Here is a 20521-nt window from a genome sequence, read left to right as displayed (position 1 = left end):
TGCTAAATCTTGGACCGGAGAGGCTGGTTAAAGAGCCATGTTGCACTCTTGTTATAATCAAACTGGTTATAACAGAATCACATCATCCAAGCTGCATCCTACTCCATCTCCCAAAATAAATAATCAGATTCTGGTCAGTGGTCATTAATAACTGCATCCAGACCAATCCAAGCACCAGTAGAGGAGAGCAGAACCAAAGCAAGAGGGAGGGGGGCTTTAAATTCAGGTCTGAAGCAAAGCAGCGGTCATTGAAAGCAAAATACACTTCAGCTGTACAATACCTGACTGATCTCTGGCCCCTAAACACACAGTACATGAAAGAACATGGTCAAATAAAGGGGTTATTTGAGGTCAAATGGTTAATGGTTGTTTCTGTATAATTATGAAGAAATGTGGGTCATACTATTAAGAATGGGATAAAATTAATAGTTTTACGGGAGGAAAGCAAGCAGTTATCTTAATTTAACCATACATAACACATAGATAATACAAAAAAAATAAAACATAAATCTTTAAGGCAGACTAATTACTAAATTAAAAGAAAACATAATTGAAACTAAAAAAATAAAACTAAAAAATAAAGATAAGAATATTTTTTTTTATTATTTAAATTAATACCAGTTTTGCATTTTATTATTTAAACTTAATAATTATTATTACTTTTTTCTTTTCTTTTTTTCCCACTCGTACTACTAGACTAGCTACTGACGACCACATTACAAAGTTTGTACTTTTATCAGGTAGGTTACATTATCAGGGTTTGTACAGAAACTGCAAAATGAAATTCCAGGACTTTTCAAGCACTGTTTTTTTTTTGTTTTCAAGGACTAAAATCAGAGATCACAATCTCATTATTATCTTTCAAATTCTAATAAATAAACTAATAAAACAAAATGGTACAAATAAAGTTCAGCACATGCAAAGCATGCAATGGCTGTGGCAACCTGAAAGAATACTATGGCAAAGTTATCGCTTTCCTTATTTAAAGTGATTTTTTTTTTTAATGAATATATAATATATTCATCATACACCTGGAAAGTTATGAGCTACATCACGCTCATAGACACTAGGGGTGTGACAATACACTTAGCTCACGAGATGAGACAAAATATAGATACTTTTTTTACTAGAACGAGACAGTATTTTAATACTATTTTTAAGAAATGTTCAATGACAAAATATTTGTCTTTTAATCACAAAAAGCAAAACAATGTAGTTGTATTTTGAAACATTTAGCTAATCTAGAGCCCTAACTAATGATAATCTTGGTAATCAAGTAATACTGATTATTTTAACAACGGAGTAATCTGATATTTTTTAGTAATAAAAATAGACCTAACTAAGTTAAAAACAGGCTTTATATTGACTACACTTATATATACTAACGATGAGACAATAATAACTGGTTCAAATAAAGTATCAAAACCAAGTAATCACATGTAATTTACATTAACAACACTTTTAAAAAACAACGTAACGGCCTGGTGATGTTTCATTTTTCTGCGTGATTTAACAATGTTTAAATCCATGTAATTTTAATATTTCGCCACATTCCAACTCAGAGCAAGGGTTTGAACTTTATTTTCATATAGCGATGTACAACAAATCACATAATAGAAATATGTTGATGTATTCTCCTGTGTTTGCATAGTTATATAAACAATTTACGATAATGCACACTGTTTTCCCAAATGAACCTTAAGCAGCCCAAAATCACAGCATATGCAGAGGAAGAGTTTGTGGACCAAGCTGCTGAGATGAAGATGCTCCAAGCTCGTACATGATAACAGTGCAACACAAAGTACGTCAGACTTTATACGCTTTCTCAAATGAAACCTAAACAAACAGCACATGTAATAAAAGACCGAACAATATGATGCAAGCACTATCGAAGGTTTTACCACAAAATCAACTTTTTACTGATCTCGTGAGACCGCTTTTCACCTCCAGGAGTAATATTGCGAGATCTCGTGTGCAGCTTAAAGAAAAGAGAAACGGCTCTGTATTTATATCAGACGCGATGCATGGTTAATTTTGCGAGAAAATATTATTTTTATCGAAAACAAAAATTTATACTAATTTCATATATACTGCCTTTCAAACATTTAAGTACTTTTCAAGTACCTTTTCATAAATATGGCAGTTCTCAACGGTTTTCCAGGACTTAAATTTGAAAAAGTCAAATTAAAGTACTTCAAGCACTTTAAGCACCATGTACGAACACTGCATAACTGAAATGGAAGTCACAGTTCACCTACTTTAATTTGGCTCAGGAACACACTAAACAAAAAGAAACAAAAAGAATAAATAAATAAATCAATTAATAAATAAATTAAATAAAATCATACTTGTCCATCTTTTCGCTAGTCTGACGCCAGTGGGTCATGTCTTTTCTCCAGCGCAGGTTTTCTTGACTGCCAAAAGCACTGCCTGATGGACTTCTCTCTGTGGAGTACAAAAGAAGAGAAAGGGCAACATCAAGTTATGTCAACCAAGTTAAGTTCAACAGAATATTGTTCATATACATATAATTTATGTATGTATGTATGTGTGTGTGTGTGTGTGTGTATATTTTTTAAACTAACCAAGCTGCCCCTTGCTCCGTCGCACCATCTCCTGTCTGGCTCCAATACTGCCTAGGATGGCTTCTTCCAACTTGGCCTTCATGTCTTTGGATTTCTTAAAGGTTAGACTGTTCATACGTTCAAATGCTTTTTTGCCCTGCATGAACAAAAAATGGGCCTTTTTTTGTATGAGATGGATGGATAGAAACACACAAACATTAATTAATTTCACTTGGTTTGTGAAAGAACATAATAGAGCAGACTAGGTGCATTTCTTTAGAGATGAACAGAAACGGAAACAGACGTGAAGGAGATATATTGCTACTGAGAGATCCATAAGTGTGGTGGAGACACATCTGATTAATACCTTTGGTATTAGCTCCCTCAACTATGAAGCTTATTCAAACCTTGTATTCAAAGCAGGAGACACAGAGGTAGAGCAGGTCCAACAGGCGATTGAGCTGCGAGACAGACAGGTCAGTGAACCATTTCTGAAGCACCATCTCATCGGCATTCTTCAGCACCCACAGCAGACAGATTAGCAGACTACGACTGGACTCAGCTGAGAACGAGCCATGCTGACGGGTGGCCTGGAGAACAAGATGTATAGATTTTAGAGAAGGATTGATATTCTCCTTTTCAGACATTGCATGATGTAGCTTTCTTGTTGTATAACACTGCTTTGGTCTAATTTATTTTCATTCAAAAGAATTCAATCCATGGCATTTTAAGTTTTTTGAAAATAAAAAGTATGTGCACAAAAAAATGGCTTTACTTTAAATGCGAAGGGTGTCATTTCTGTCATTCACACACACACACACACACTGAAACCAGTAAGTGAGGGCACAATACCTGTGGATTGAGCAGAAAACTACTAGGCCGTGACATCTGTGGCACAGAGGTCCCTGCAATTGCCATTGCAACAGTCTGGCTAATCATACTGTTGCCCTCAGCTTCCTGCTCCTCGGTACCTGGACCACCAGGACGCCCCCACTGATTATGGGATTCTACGATTGTAAAAGTAAGGTAAAAAAGACTAAAGAAAAACAGCAACATGGGTGGATGTTCTTATTACATGGCATATTTACAATACAACATGTGCAGGATACAAAAATCTATGAACATACCGGTGAAATCATGGAGCTGGGGAAGGGTTTCCATCACAATGCCTATGAGAGGTAGGTAGAGCAGTGCAACTCTAGCTTTGACCTCAGGGTCAGCATAACGTGGGTCCGAGTCATGACTGGACAGCATATTATGAACCACGCTGATGACCTTCTTATGAAGACCAAACATCCTATAGCAAGAGTAAAATGACATATTTGATAGATGAAATAAATAATTAAAATACTTAATTTAAATTATGAATTACATAATAATTAAATATGTAAAAAAAAATAATAATATACATAATTGTAAATATAATTATTGTGCTCATTTGTTAGCATCTGCTAAAAGACTAAATAATTGTTTATTATAGTTAATGATTATTATTGTTTTTAAAAAGTATAATATAATATACACACACACACATACATAGAGAGAGAGAGAGAGAGAGAGAGAGAGAGATAGATAGATAGATAGATAGATAGATAGATAGATAGATAGACACACTTTTTTAAAATATATTAAAATAGCAAAAGTTTTAAAACTGTAGTTCTTGAAGAGTTAAGAATGGAAATAGGGCACACACCAGGGTACTGACCCATCAGCCTCAGGGTCGAGTATTACAGCCAGCTCTGTCAGAACCAGACCAGCGAGGTAATGCTGCTCCCTGAAGGGCACAGACAGCTCAAACATGTTGGCAATCTTTTGGTCCTGCACATGGGTAGAGAATCCAGAACTCTGGTCGAAGATAATGAGAAAGAAAAACAAAAAAACGTTAGGAAGGTTTTCACATTTTGGTCAATTTTGGTGTAATTTAGAGTTTATTACAGTTAACTTTCTCAGTTAGTGTTCATACCTGAGACGTGGCAGAGGAGACTGAAGGAGAGGGGGAGGCTGGGGGTGTAAGTAGACTGAAGGGCAGGTTTAGAGTGACATAGTGTTCATGGCTACAGACGATCCTCAGGAAGTCTAGTCTCAGAGACTCTAGAGTGGGGTTCTGTAGTGCATAGAGCTTAGTGGACACCTGGAAATAGAAGGAATAGAAGGTAATCAGAAAAGACAATGTATAAAATACATAGCATGTTTGGAGCTGAATTGCAAGGTACCTGTTTCCAGTAGGTTTTGATGAGAGAGAAGACAAAGCCTCTATCCATGACTGACAGGAGATCATTGAGGAAAAAAGCTAAGCTGGTGTTGAGCCTTTCCACCAACTCAAGATCCTAAAAAGACAAAAAAGTAAAGACAAACATGAAACAGCAAACTCGGCACTTCAAAAGCTTAAAATAAATAGAATAAACAAACATCCTGGAAATCATGTTTTTTTTCTTGACTGATCATCTGCAAGAATTAACCATCGAACTTTAAATTATACTTAAATGACATGTTCACCATTATCATATCAATATCATATGTAGCATGCACTGAAATATATAAAGCAAATTAATAATATTATAAATTCTATAATTATACATACATTTATTTATGCAAAAGAAATCTTTTGCAAAAATATCGGTCTTTACTATCACTTTTTATTGATTTAACATATCTTTGCTGAATAAAAGCATACATACCTTTCCAAAAAAAAAAAAAAAAAGGTACTGACCTCAATCTTTTGAACGGTAGTGTATATTGTTACAAAATACAATAAAGTTATATTCTGAATAAATGCTGTTATTTTTAACTTTTTATTTCACAAAGAATCCTGGAAAAGGCATCATAGGTTCCAAAAAAAATTAAAAATAATTAATCCGCACAACCTTTTCCAACACTGACAATAAATCAGCATATAAGAATGATTTCTGAAGGATCATGTAACACTAGCTATGTTTCCATCCAAAGATGCAAATTTAACTTATGGGCAAAACTGGAATATGTTGTACATATGATATTTGTAATATAATAATGATATTATTATTTAAAACAAAATAAAAGTTATTTCATGTTGTTGCCGTGTCCTCACCTTTTGGAAACGTGAGACGATGTCACCTGCAATGGTGCTAACCAGAGCGGTGATGTCATCCATGAAGCGCTCAGGGAAGCGGTTCTTCCTAGGGGACTGCAGGCGGTCAGTAAAGTATAAGTGGTGAATGATGCTCTTAACCTGAAAAGAGAAAAAACATTCTTTTTTTCCCCCCACAATAACAGATGCTACACTTCTGATCATAAAGGAGGAAGCATGGGGATAAATGATTGTGGTAGTTCTTACCATAAGCTCAAAGAAGAACCAGGCCTGTTGCAGGGCTCCCTCCCTCACGCTGCCACTGCTGACCACCCACTGCAGGGCAAGCTCCTCATGAAAAAGCTGAGAACAGGAAGGAACCATCAAAGAAGCATTCAAATACACTGCATATAGGTCAGTATATCTTAGTTCTACTATGGGGTATGAAACGGTCCTTTGACATAAGGTCCACTGTGCTGCTGCAAGAGTGGGGAGGATTCATTATTCTACAGATCCAACATTAAACACAGATAAACATCCCATTCGAACACAGTACCCGTTACCGGGGCAAGACCAACAGGGTGCTCCATACCACAGGTGACAAATCATTCCCTCTTCAAACAGTATTCAGGTGCATTCATAGTAAAGAGGTGCCAGCATCCACAAGAACATGACAACCACAGCAACAAAACAACATCAACAACAACATCCAGTCATTCCAAGACAGACAGGCGCAGGTGAGGCGAGGAGGGGGTCGGCTCCTGCCCTCCGGGAATTGGGTCTCTACCTTTTTGGTCGGCAAGCGTCCTGTTAATGTTTGCAAGAAACTGGCGCTCTCAGTGTGCGATGACATGCGATTGCCACTGCGCTCCATGGCCTACGGGTGGGGATGAATGGAAGGGTGACAAAAGATTAGTGTGGAGGACAAGAGTATGTGGTGCCATTCACTACCAATACCTACACACAGACACACACACCCTCAGCCCACACGCACAAAACACAATACAGAATGAGACTGCACAACCTGTTATATTGTAATAGATAAATAAGTAATTAAAAAAATGCAATTACTTTTACATTAAACATTTAGTTTCCATCAGACAAATAGCTATTCCGAGGGATATAGTCTACACAGTAAGGAGACTGAAGAGATTTTAAAAAGTGTTTTGGTGTGCGGCTGAATAAATTAAATAAAATTAAATAAATAAAAAGTCTGCATGTAATGTTTTAATGAATAAGGCTATTACAGGCACTGAGTAATGAGAAAAGAAAATTATTAGTCTTAACCAGGTGCCGGTTATTAAAAATAAACAAACAAACAGACAAACAAAACATTCACACACACGCATACATGTACATGCAGCATATAATAACATGCCAAGCAGAGAGAAAATGGAAATTGGTTAGTTATGCCCATGCAATGCTTTTTAGAGTGAAATGGTGAATAAAAAAATGAGGTGGCTTTGGAAATGACTGTTTAAGAAGAGTGAAAAAATTGAAAAAAGAAAAAAAAAAAAGGAAAATGGAAGCAGAAGAGGAGTGTGCCATGGAGTTATCATATATTGCTGTTTTAGTGCTACTGGGAACGACTGTGTGAAGTTGGGGATTCTGCTTTGTATTTGGGGTTTGGATAGTCAGAATGACCTGCTTAGCATCGGATGATGAGCCAGGGCTGGTCCCCCAGGGGGCGCTTTTGCACCCCATTGTATGCACCCAGGAGTTGGAGCGATCTAAGCCCTGCAAGCCAAGGGTGGCATCAAAAGGATCACGGGCAGACGCAAGCAAGCCAGGGAACAGTGAAAGGTCAAAAGTTACAGGTCAATGAGATCAAGTGAGCAAGTTAGTTTATATTATTTCATATCTTTGAACAGCAACAGGTTAGAGTATCAAGTTAGCACAGAGTTAGCACAGAGAACGCACAATGTGAAATCAGGCTGATTCATTTATTGCAATGGGGGAAAAGGGATCACTGGTTAGCACCAATAAATTCATAAGTATACCTCAAATAAAACATCTTTAAACATCTTCAGACCATTTGGTACATTATGAAAGTCATGACCGCTACATCATGTACACTACCTTTCAAAAGTTTGGAGTAAATTAATACTTTTATTCAACAGAGATGCAATAAATTTATCAAAAGTGTCAGTAAGGAATGATTTTTACATTGTCAAACAAAATCAGCATATCAGAATAATTTCTGAAGGATCATGTGACATTGATGAATTGAGTAACGAATACTGCAAGTTCAGCTTTGCCATCACATGAATAAAGTATTTTTTTTAAATATATTTAACTAGAAAACAGTTATTTTTAAATTAATAATATTTCACAATATTATTTTATGTATTTCTGGTCAAATAAATGCAGACTTGGAAAGCAGAAGATACTTTTTTCAAAAGCATAAATCTTACTAACCCCAAACATTTCTAGTAGTGTATGAAGTGATTTTTTCTGAAATCATCATGAGAACATTCAACAGATTTGCAATGTAATTTGGAGCAGTTTAAAAAAAGAAAGAAAAAAAAACTGCTTAACTTATTAAATGTAGATTTGCTAAACATATGATTTGCATAATTCCTTGTATGAACTGGGTGCAACAATTCAACAAATAACTGAGCTATCAGCTATACATTCAAAGGCAAATTGTTGAATGGATTATACCCAATGGTCTCAACCACACATTCATTCATTGTGTTATAGTTCATTTTTGTTTTTCCTTTTGCAAGATTGCGTAACATGGGTTAAGTACATAAAATGTTCCAGCTAAAGTTCATCTTGCTGGTGAGCTTTAGGTTGATCTGTAACATTGATAGTTGCTGATGATCAGCGAAATAAGTAATCTACTGCAGAAAGTCAATGACCTATAAATGCACTCATAATAATGAATACAATTACTCACATCCAGCTGGAGCAATCAGAGCATGTCTTAACAGAACTAATAAAATACATTATGATGTGTATATAAACGATGATGCATCTATAATATTATTAGAAATAAATTATAACCAACAGAGCTGCTGAAATGTGTCTACCTACCTTGCTGCCAATGATGGACCGTACTTCATCATCTGGGGAAGTTGGAGTGCCGGAGATGTCTGGGTTGCTGTTGCTGAGGCTACGAGAGCGGTTGAGGTTGAGGCTTGCAGGTCTAACAGCAGAACGAGCCATGGTGGCATAATGCACTGAACAGCCCAATCCTCCTGGGCCTATTACGCAGAACAGAATACATCAAAACTGAAATACATCTGATTGACAACTAACTAAACCAATCATCAACTCTCCAAAAGCCACAGATTGAGAGACACAAATCAAAGGATCAAGGTGAAACCTGACCTGGAGAGGGGGAGTTGGGGTCCATGTTGGGCAGGCGGAAGACATAGTGGATATATGAGGAGAGAAGGCTGTTTCTCCCATGCATATCTTGACTAGTGTCCAAGTACTTATGTAGACGATTCACTATGGATGCCATCACTTCAAAAGAAGCCTGACCGAGATTCACTACAGTAAAGAGAAAATAAAACACAAGATCTTTAAGAAACAACAGCCAAAGTCAGGAGACTTACAACTTTTTATGCAGTTCTCACAATCAAACTATATACTATTTTTATTTAATAAAAAGTTGCACTTAATATGGAAGAAAAATGACTGAAAAGAGGTAAAAATTACAAATACAACATTCAACAACTTATAATTTTCCTAGCACATTTTGACCATTTAAAAGACCAATTTAGAAAGTTATACAACCAATTGCTGATCTGACTCACAAACAAATCTTTCAGTCTGATATGTGAGCTGGTTAAACTGGTTGAAAAAAAACTGATTTAAAGACTGATTTGTTTGTGAATCTGTGGTTTGGAGTAAATGTTAATTTTGATTTGTCATCGAACTACCATTTTAATATTCGATAAGTTAAACTGAATCCATGCAAAAATGAAAATTCTGTCGTCATTTATTTACCCCCATATTGTTCCAAAACTGTATGCATTTCTTTCTTCTGTGAATCGCAAAACAAATTTTAAAGAATGTTGGGAACCAAACATCAGAGCCCAAACTATTTTCAAACTATTTTTCTCTGTTCCACAGAAGAACACCATTCAGTCATTCAGTTCTTGAAGAAACATGAGCAAATGATGACAATTTTAATTTCTGGTTGAACTGTCTCTTTAAAGTAAAACTTTTCTGAGATTATGTAGGTTGGAGGACAGAGGGTACCTATCTGGCCGGCAATGACAGGTGGCCGCACCATCAGCAACACCAGTTTGTCCAGCAGTAGGTGGAGAAAGCGCACCACAGGCTCCAGCTGAGAGGAATTTAGAGCTGCTATACTAGACTTTAGCTCAGCCTCCAGATTATTCTCCATAATGCGCATGTCTCCTATCCTCACAGGGAACATGTGCTCATCCAGCGCATGCACCAGTGCAAAGAACTTATCTAAAAACTGGTCCTGGGCAGAGGAAAGAAACACATCAGAGAATGCATTTGCTTGAAGTGGGCTATTAATCAGTACTTTGACAATTTAACTACTAATTACCTGTGTGTGGATGGTAGATGCAGCCACAACCTCTACATTAAACACCCCTCTGTGGTTATCCACCCATTTCATCCCAGGAAGGGGAACCTACACACAAATGCATGAATGAACTTGCAGTATAATTTCTTTGTATTATTACACACTGTTACACTAAAATACTCTCAAACACACTTCCTTCAAATCATAAGTCCCACTGTAGTGTTACAGCATTACTAACAACACAGGTATCATAAATCAAAAACATTTAAAAATATCAGAACTTGGTCTGTATAAAAAGGGTAATGATAAGAAAAAAAATTCAAGGTTCAAAAAGTTATTTATCTGACAACATCAATGACCAATTTGGAAAGTCTTTTAACAATTGTTTTATATAAATGAGGGATACATGATACTAGATACTAAAAAAGGCCATTCAAAGAAACTATCATATTTAACTTTGTGTGCTGTGTGCCAGAAATGGACTTACATCAGGAGAGAGGACAGAGTAAGACTGAGGCGGTTTCTCCAGAGATACTGGAAGGCAGAAGTGACCTGTTCTCAAGCGTCCATTTTGCAGCATGGGAATCCACTGAGGAAAAATAAGAGAAATACCATTTACTATAGGTATGCCCCCTAAGGCATTAAAGCCATGATTCAGGGGCCAGTTGCATAAACACCACTCTACTATGTTAACATTAAACAAAACTATGTTAAGACTCTTAAGTGGTAATAACTTACTTTTCAGATTCAAATTAGAGCAATCTACATTTTTATGCATCTGATTTTAAAATTATGAATTATAAATGTATGAATAGTCTTGCAGAAAAAATGAGATAACTAACATTTAAGACTAGTCTAAACAGTCTAAACAACCAGCAACGATATCAAAACTATTCTCAATGTATCTTAATTTCCATCTTTGTTATTGAAAGGTGACGTGTTGCCAAAATGTGTGTACAGATTTATAGAAGTGTTCTCTATTAGCATGTGTGAAAATTAGAAAATTAAATCTTTGTGTTCATGTACACTATCATTCAAAAGTTTATGCTCACTAAGGCTGCATATATTGAATCAAAAAATAGGGTAAAACTGTAATAATGTGAAAATTAACATTTTTATTTCTATTTTAATACGTTTTAAAATGTAATTTATTTGTGATGGCTACACTGAATTTTCAGCAACCATTACTGCTGAACACGTGAATCTTCAGGATTCAATGAATATGCTGATAGTGCTCAAAAACACTTGTGGTTGTGCTGGGTAATATTTTTGTGATTTCTTTAATGAAAACAAAGTTCAAAATAAAAGCATTCATTTGAAACATAAATTAATGCTTCCTTGCTGAGTGAACGTTTTTTTAATTGTGTGTGTGTGGAAAGCGATGTACCGTGTATCCAACAGGCGTCTCCAGCGGAGTGTTCTGTTTCTGTTGACAGCTGACATGATAGAAAGTAAAAAGGATGTGGTGATGGTCGGTCAGCGAGGCTGGTAGCTTGATTTTAACTTCATCAAGGAAATCTGGTGATCTGAGGAAACAACATTTGATATACAGAAAAAAATAAATAAGCAGAAAAAAAAAAACTATTTAAAATGTCAGTGTCTATAATCCATCTCTTATACAAAAGCAAACAAAAACTTGACCAACAGTTGTTTCAAATTCATATAAAACTGACCCTGCCGCTCCATCTACTGATGTATGATCTCATGTTAAAGACTTCTGGGTGAAGTCATAATTTTTTGATGTATGATATTATGTTAAAGCTCACCGATTATGATAGACTACAGCAGTGTATGCCTCCTTTGAATACTCTGCACAACTGGATTTTCCAAAGATTACCTAAGAGACCAAGGAGTGAAGAACTGTAAGCATATTATGCCATTTCCCTAAGTCAAGAGAGTGCTTCTCTATGACATGTTTGGTCATATGAAAACTGTAAATTGATATGCATTCTGTCAAAACTTACAGGCATAGCATTACTAGGATCTTCCCCATTCATGAACTGTACTTTCACTGTAATGTTACGGGCTGAGCCTTGACGGTTAGCAAAGTTCAGGCTCTGTGGGTTCACATACAGCAGGTTCCTACACACACAGGTAGACAGAGAAAGAGAAATTGTTTTAACATCAAAAGTTTGATGCTCTTATTCAATAAAACAACATTGGAATCTAATTTTATTTTTTAAATATATTAAGAAGTTCCAGTAAGTTAACTTTAGAAATGTTTTTCTGTTGTCACAGATCGTTCCTTAAAGGGGTAGTTCACTAATAAATGAAAATTCTGTCATTAAATACTCACCCTCATGTCGTTCCAAACCTGTAAGACCTTCGTTTATCTCCGGAACACAAATTAAGATATTTGTTATGCATTACGAGAGCTCTCTGACCCTCCCATATAGACAGCAAGGATCCTTACACGATCAAGGCTCAGAAACGTACCAAGGAGATCGTTAAAATAATTCATGTGACATCAGTAGTTTAACTGTAATATTATAAAGCTAAGAGAATACTTTTTGTGCACAAAGAAAACAAAAATAACAACTTTATTCAACAATTTGTACGCAGATACATTGTTTACATTCAGATCAAAGCATTAACAGCGTAAACAGCGTATTCACGTATATGGTGCTGCTGACACAGAACAGCATATGATGTTTACGTATATGATACTCTCCAAAATGGAGCAAGAGTGACGTGGAGGAGACAAATTGTTGAATAAGTCATTATTTTTGTTTTCTTCGCACACAAAATTATTCATGTAGCTTCATAAAGTTATGCTTTAACCACTAATGCCACATGGAATATTTTAACGATCTCCTTGCTATGTTTCTGAGCCTTGATCATATAAGGATCCTTGCTGTCTATGATGAAGATGAACGAAGGTCTTAGGGGTTTGGAACGACATGAGGGTGCGTATTAATGACAGAATTTTCATTTTTGATGAACTATCCCTTTAACTGAAATAAAAATATTTAAAAATTAAATAGAAATGTGTCCATGAAATAAAAACTAAAATGAAATCAATAGTCCCTTCTAAAAAATTACATGAAACAACTAATCAATTTAAGAATAGCATTAAAAAAAAAAAAAAAAAAAAAAAACTTGTAATTTACACCAAGTTTTACACTTCAAAATCAATTTCTGGTCGCATGTGAAAATGTCTTTTTTAACATTAATCCCCATTGATCTTTTCATTGCATAGATTTTTGTTGCACAGCTGTTTCCGTTACAGTAGCTGCAGGAACGGACAGAAATACTGCAGTGACGTGGAACGCACTCTCCCGGGAGACCACACAGACTGCAAAGGTCACAGACTTTCCAAGGAGCACAAATCTCTCATGCACTCTCAATACAACCTCCTCTCTAATGTGGTGCAAAAACTACTTTTATTTCATACTATGATCTTTTGTTCAAGTTGAAAAGGGAAAAAATGAGTAAGGGAGACTTTTACATTGTACATTCAATCATCAACAGTTTGTTATTCCATGAAAATATTTTAAATGTTTCAATATTAGTTGCAGCTGAACACACATACACACACACACAAAGAGAGATTAAATAAATTAAAAACGTGGAGCGATTCCAGTTAAGTTCTATTTAGTTCAGAAAACCCATCAAATAATAACGTGTTAATCATTTTCTATTTGGTGCAGGGTGTAAGAAGGGACAGTGCAGACCTCCCATACCACTGACACAAAAGCTTCTACACCCTGAATGGCCCTTGGGTAGACAATGAGAGTCTGGTTGTGTTTGCTGTGTCCACAAATGTGGATTGAGGCCAAACTGTGCGCACCTGTCTGAACAGGAGCAGTTAGTCTGAGTGTGCAGCAGGGCAATGATAATACATCACTGCAGCAGCACAGCACACATAAAACAAGTTAGCTGGCAAGCAAAAAAAAAAAAAAAAAAAAAAATTCCACTTTTACTGAACAGCTTTCCAAGATAGTTTCAAACAGACACACATTATATTACACATATTTGGACTTGAATTAGATAATGAGCATGTAAATATGGTCAACCATTCAAACTGCATTATGTATTCAGAATTGTACTAACAGATAACAATGTGCTAAATGCTTGATATCAGCTGAATGTCGCAATGTTAAATATAATTTTATCTCATATACAAAACTAAATCTGTCTGCAAAAGTGTTAAAGAGTGGACATTGTTCCACAATTAAAAGATTAAACAATCAAATAGTTCAAAAATAACAGGTTCAATAGTTTAACAGTAAGTTCCATATTAAGTGGGTTTGCAAACATTTGGCCATGACGCATCCCCATTACAAGCTGCTAAGTTTAAACATTTAAATCACAGCACATGTGAGCAAAGAAAACTAAGGCTAAAACATTAACTGAACATTCTTGTTGCAAATTCTTACAATTAAAACTCTTCACTAATGTAACATGTCCTAAATGGCTGACATAGATGAGATTTTGTTGAAATATGTGTGTGTCTATGAATACAGGTGTCACGAAGTTGCATTATACCTGTATCGTTTATTGAAAACTGAAAGCCTAGTAATTTTTTGTAAAAATGAGAATTTAATATATATTAAAAAAAAATCAAACAAACAAACAAAAATCTAGTATGTAAGAAAACAAAGAAAGTTAATTCTTCCTAAACTACTGGCCCAACCAGGCCAACAGAAAGGGAAAAAAGTTAACAAAAAATTTAATAAACAAATAAATAAATACTAATCTCCTGCTGAAGCCTGAAGGGAGATTAATATGAAGTAGCAGTAAATAAAAACCCTGTACATATCAGTGCAAATGGCACAAACTCCCCCAACTTCAGTCATCGCTCATTTCTATTACCACCTAAGCTGAACCGTCCTGAGATTCAGTGACAATTCTGCTTGTACATGCAGACCCTCTCAGTGGCACCTGAGAGTGATGCTTCGCTGATTCAGGAGACCATTAAATCAAAGCCAGAACCATAAATTGCATACTTTTATTATTAATTCCCCTGCAGTGGTACATGCACAGTGCACCAAGTGGCCATGTTGATGATTTGATCGATCGGCAGGATGATTCATCAGCATTGTTCATCTTTGCTTATCAAAGGCAACCAGGGGCCAGGTTATGGATGTGTGTGTGTGTGTGTGTGTAACTGTAAACTGTCTGCACCAAGTAAACTTTCCAGATTGGGAGGAGGACGCTCAAGCTCAGTCAGCTTAATAATTACCAAATGGTCCCTCCCCCTCTCCATGTAGCAGTATATATTTTGAGGAATCTCTTCTGCTTTTGGTGTTGTTCTCAGAGTAGGAGATGAGAGGAGTAGTGAGAAACGCAGGCTAAAAGAGACGAGTACAAAGACTTTGGGACTTTGGGACATGGAACGGACTGACGCAGTGAACAAATCTGCCTTCAAACCACCTGACATGATGTTGATTTTCCTGCTTTTTTGGCTAAGCTTGTCAACAACAAGCGGGGCTCCCAATCTTAAGAAAGTACCCACAGAGGCACCTCTTCTTGTCACCGCACCGCCAACTGAGACTAGATCCCGCTTTGCCATGTTAGATGACGTACGACTCCTTGCTAACGGTCTTCTCCAGCTCGGCCAGAGCCTCAGAGAGTTTGTGCACAAGACCAAGTCTCAGATCAACGACATCTTCCAGAAGCTCAACATTTTTGATCGCTCCTTCTACCAGCTCTCAGTGGTCACCAGTGAAATCAAAGAGGAAGAGGAGAAGTTGAAGGAGACGACCGTATTTTTGAAGGCCAATAATGAGGAGATCAGAAACTTGTCACTGGAGATCAACTCCAAAATCAACAACATCCTCCAAGAGCGAAGCCAGTTGCACAGCAAGGTTGGTGGGCTGGAGGAGAAGCTGAAGGGCTTGTCTCAGAGCATGTTGCCTCTGGAGCAACTTCACGAGATTGCTGCTTTGAAGGTGAGTAGAGTAAGGTCAATTCTGAACTTTTATTGAAAATGGAAACCATTCAATCTCACATTATAACTACAGGGCTTCACAATACTGATTTTAAAATGAATGGCTAAAACTGCATGTAAATCACACTTGATGGCAAGAGCAAAAACTAAATCAATGCATATCAATAAAACAGATTATATATCTGTACAGGCATCCATTCCAGTTGAATCCAGTTATGCATTTACTGCATTAACAACTTGTCTATTGCAGGATGTGATTGAAACACAAGAAAGGACCATTACAGATCTGCTTAAATCTGTTAAAGAGCAACACGAACAGCTCAGTTACCAGAAGACCAAAATTAAGAGTCTTGAGGATAAGGTATCCATTCTTGTTTCTATAATATTAATGTTATTTTCATTATAAATTAAGGATTACGTATTTTGAATTTATCATTCAAAGCATTTTTATTTAAAAGAGTCCCCACATCTTTGACAAATGAATTTACATTTAAGGCACACATACAATAGAGATTGCAATAAGAACAATTTCCAGCCAACAAAATATTTTGTATATATTTAATACATTATAAAATGTATTTTCTGTTTTAAGAATTTGATTTTATTATATTGTAATAAACAGATTAAAACTATCTTTTTAATAAATTATATTTTAATAACGTCAATGTCAAGTAATAAGAAATTCTATTGAATATTGATTGAATTTAAAATAATTCTTAGTTTAACTCTCATGGATTTTTTTACATTTACTGAGAATAAGTATTCTTTTATTTCAGATGAACTATGACTCTTTTCAAGACACAGTGGAAAAACCTTTGGATTTAAATCCAGAAACACTTGATCCTTTTCGTTACTTAATGAACTCCACCAATGGAACTGCAGAAATAAATGGTAATAACAGCACAAAATCAATAAGTAATTTAAACTGCTGCTTTAATAAATCCGAAATCATCAACTGTGTGTTCTGCTGCTTAGACTTTCCAATGGACTGCAGTGATGTGTTCAAAAGAGGGCAAAGGACCAGTGGCATTTACCCAATCAAACCTAATCAATCTGAGCCATTCTATGTTTACTGTGAGATAAGTACTGGTAAGAGACCAATAATGTGCATCTAATCATCAGACTTCCTACTGACATCATTTACAAAAACTACAAGACAAGACAAAAGGCACAAGGAAATTACTTTCTTAACTAAGATGGATGTGCTGTTATCACTGTTCTTATCCAACTCAATACAAGATTCTCTTTTTGCAGTTTACATTTACTCTTTATTTTTAGATGATGCAGCCACAGTCATTCAGAGGAGGGAGGATGGTTCTGTTGATTTTGACCAGTCATGGGAAAAATACGAATATGGATTTGGCAAACTGGAAAGTAAGTATGTGCTTTTGTGTCATGTCAGATGCTTCCTTCTCTATCACCGCAACTGTGCTTTTCTCAGTTCACACAGACGTAAAAAAAAAAAAGAAAAGAAAAGAAACAGGTTTGATTATCTATAAACAGCTTATGCTTTTGTTTTACAATGCATCTTCAACTGTTGACGAATTAAGTGGAAAAATATCTTTGTATTACAGAAGAGTTCTGGCTTGGCTTGGCGAAGATTTATTCCATTGCTCAACAAGGACAATACATTTTACACATTGAACTGGAAGACTGGAAGAAGGAAAAGAGATTCATAGAGTACACATTCACCATGGAAGGTCCTGCATCTGATTACGCCCTTCACGTGGCACCTCTGTCTGGAGATCTGCCTGATGCCATGAGCAACCACACGGGCATGAAGTTCTCAACCAAGGAAAGAGACAACGATAATCATGACGAGTCAAACTGCGCACGCAACTACACAGGTATCACATGGTCAAAATTAATATTTAACATCCCTCAATATACAACTAAACATCCCTTGAATATTAACTGTTTGCTGGTTTCAGGAGGTTGGTGGTTTGATGCATGTGGGGACACCAACTTAAATGGGAGATACGTCTGGATGAGGTCAAGGACTCGGCACCAGCGCAGGAAAGGAATCTACTGGAACCCAGCCAAAGGAAGCTCCTATACCCTCAAATCCACAAAGATCACCATCAGACCATCAACCCAGTTTCAATAATCCCTGAACCTATACTCTCCATTGGGTAATTCAGAATCAATCAGAGGGGTCACATTGGCAGCAGACACTGGCCAACAAAGCTTTTCCGTTTCTCTGAAGACAGCAGAAACTAAATGATGCAACTGCAACAGGTTATTGACTCCGGTTGAGGGTAAAAACCAAGTCAAAGGGGTATTGCAACATGCATGTGTTAGTTCGAAATATTCATAGGTCATCAACTTACAGTTTGCTGATCAAGAAAAGTTGTTAAAAAAAAAACGAATATTGAACAGGTTAAAATGGCATAAATCACACGGCGGATCACACCTCTGGAACAGGATTTGATGCATGTTATTATCAAGAGTCTACAAGAATCAACAATAAGTTTGTAGACAATATGGATAATATTATAGAACTACATTGCTCTCAACTATAGATCTTCTAAATGTCATTTCACATACAGTATGTTAACTTGAAGTTTTTAAATATTTAAGCAATTTACACAAATGTGAAACAGTAAAAAACCAATGGGTAACACTTTGTAATATCCATTAAATCGTGACTACAATGCTTATGAACACACAACTATAATATAATATATTAAATCATATATAATATTATATTATATATTCATATTTGTAATATTGAAAATTATTACAAAGTGTTACCAAGAAATGTGCTGTTATAGTTGAAGTTGGATCTTTTGCTTGCCTCTTTCTGTTACGGAGTAATACTGACTCCTGGTTATGCTTTGTACATACTCAGCTGTACTGTATATATTTTGTTTACACAATGTTTCTCATTGGTAGTTAGGTGCATTATATTTATAGCAACACATTTAGACAATAAGGCAACTTAAACTATACTTGGACTAACATGGCAAACCTTTTTTTTTTTTTTTTTTTTAAAGTGGCAATATTGTAAATTTCACTTAATAATTAAAACTATATCTTCTCAACAAAGAAAACATTATATGAACAACTTCACTGCAGGCTCATATAACTGAAATAAACCAGTTTCCGGACAGTTTAGACTACTGTTAGTTCATGGGGGAGGAAAAAAATAATTTAACTGATAATAAATAAATAATCCAGCAGGAGGATCGAGCTTAACCTGTGTGGGAAATCAACCCTTTATAATTAACATTAATATGACCTGCATGTGCAACAGACATGACAAGTGTGATAAATCTAGAACATGCATGTTTGTCTGCAGTAAATCATGTCCCAATCTGCCAAGTCAGCACCATCTAAATCAAGGCTGACTATGCGGTGTGTGCGGAGGAAGATAACAAAGTTGGCACAGGCTGAGAGCGGACAAACATGCCCTCTGAATGAAAGGTTATGTCAACTTGCAGAGCATAGGCATCTTTGTCTGGTCAACCTTGACTAAATTAGTAAGCTTAAATAGCAGTGAGGCCGTCTGTTCACACAGAGAGTGCTCTGGTTACTTAGCAATAAAAAAAAGTGAGACAAGGCATTTCTTAAAAATAATATACTGTATACTTCTTTGTGTTGGAGTATGAGGCCAATTTATATGATCTAGACCAGTGGTTCTGAGAAAACACTTGCCTGAAATACCTCATTTGTAACCCTGCCATTATTTTAGTGATTTAGCAATGTCACCATGATACACATTTTCATAATCCCTGGCTATTGGCTGCTTTGGTCTGCCCTCAAACAGTAGGGTAAGTGATTTCGCTATGTCAAGGAGATGCTATTTTTTCACTTCAAGGGCAACAAAAAAAAAACATTATGTGGACTTCCAATAATTACACCATAGTTACACAGATGTATAATACTGTTTACAGCTGCTCACAAAGCTTTGGGAGTTGAAACCCAATTATGGTAAGGGGAGTTATATTTGAGACACATGCTGCAAACGGTTTAACAACCACAATCGTTTCTTCTTTTTCTGTAGAGCTAGGCAAGTTTTCCTCATCATCTGCCCCAATCATAAGTGGAGTACCTCAGAGCTCTATTCTGGGGCCACTAATTTTTAACTTATATATGCGTCCTCTGGGGGATATTTTTAGGAAGCACAATAATTATTTTCATTTATATGCTGATGATACACAGTTGTACCTGCCGCTAAAAGCTGGTGATTCCATTCAACCTTTGTTGGAATGTATCTCAGAAATCTTTCTCCAACTCAATGAGAACAAATCAGAAATTATTGTTTTTGGTCCCCCAAAAATGAGGACGGATATCATTAAGGAGCTGGGCAATCATTTTAACCTGGAATGTTATTAACTGAGAATTAGTCTTATCCAAACAAATCAATTGTGGGTCATTTCCAAACTTAAATCGTTTTTGTCTTTTCAAGATTTGGAGAAGGTTATTCATGCTTTTACTACCTCTCGTTTAGATTACTGTAATTCACTGTACTTGGGTCTTCCTCAGCCATCACTTTCACGCCT

General features: G+C 36.1%; 2 protein-coding genes across 7 annotated transcripts in view; one reads left to right on the top strand and one right to left on the bottom strand.

The window, feature by feature from the left end:
* The window catches only part of LOC109092740 (dedicator of cytokinesis protein 7-like), a 46868-nt gene that overhangs the window by 17019 nt on the left and 9328 nt on the right, over positions 1-20521 (bottom strand). For 2 of the 6 annotated variants that reach the window (XM_042725995.1, XM_042725996.1), the window contains exons 15-34: positions 12088-12205; positions 11890-11960; positions 11511-11649; positions 10611-10712; positions 10145-10231; positions 9826-10057; positions 8947-9111; positions 8650-8819; positions 7255-7347; positions 6398-6487; positions 5878-5973; positions 5632-5772; positions 4778-4891; positions 4528-4695; positions 4270-4409; positions 3692-3861; positions 3417-3571; positions 2972-3154; positions 2586-2721; positions 2349-2445 (exon numbers count right to left, since the gene is read on the bottom strand). In XM_042725995.1, the coding sequence (XP_042581929.1) occupies positions 2349-2445; positions 2586-2721; positions 2972-3154; positions 3417-3571; positions 3692-3861; positions 4270-4409; positions 4528-4695; positions 4778-4891; positions 5632-5772; positions 5878-5973; positions 6398-6487; positions 7255-7347; positions 8650-8819; positions 8947-9111; positions 9826-10057; positions 10145-10231; positions 10611-10712; positions 11511-11649; positions 11890-11960; positions 12088-12205 (2667 nt within the window). Of the gene's footprint in view, positions 1-281; positions 300-2348; positions 2446-2585; positions 2743-2971; positions 3155-3416; positions 3572-3691; positions 3862-4257; positions 4410-4527; positions 4696-4777; positions 4892-5631; positions 5773-5877; positions 5974-6397; positions 6488-7254; positions 7348-8649; positions 8820-8946; positions 9112-9825; positions 10058-10144; positions 10232-10610; positions 10713-11510; positions 11650-11889; positions 11961-12087; positions 12206-20521 lie in introns of all 6 variants that reach the window. The other 4 variants (XM_042725998.1, XM_042725999.1, XM_042725994.1 and 1 more) reach the window with 3 other exon arrangements.
* On the top strand, positions 15376-18370 carry LOC109073118 (angiopoietin-related protein 3-like). Its single transcript, XM_019089290.2, has 7 exons — positions 15376-16017; positions 16267-16377; positions 16793-16907; positions 16992-17105; positions 17295-17390; positions 17591-17863; positions 17948-18370. The coding sequence occupies exons 1-7, from the start codon at positions 15457-15459 to the stop codon at positions 18121-18123; spliced, it is 1446 nt and encodes a 481-aa protein (XP_018944835.2). The 5' UTR covers positions 15376-15456; the 3' UTR covers positions 18124-18370.

The sequence above is a fragment of the Cyprinus carpio genome, chromosome B6 (genome assembly GCF_018340385.1).
Source record: "Cyprinus carpio isolate SPL01 chromosome B6, ASM1834038v1, whole genome shotgun sequence".
NCBI classification, from domain to species: Eukaryota; Metazoa; Chordata; class Actinopteri; order Cypriniformes; family Cyprinidae; genus Cyprinus; species Cyprinus carpio.
This window is presented reverse-complemented; position numbering and strand designations above follow the sequence as displayed.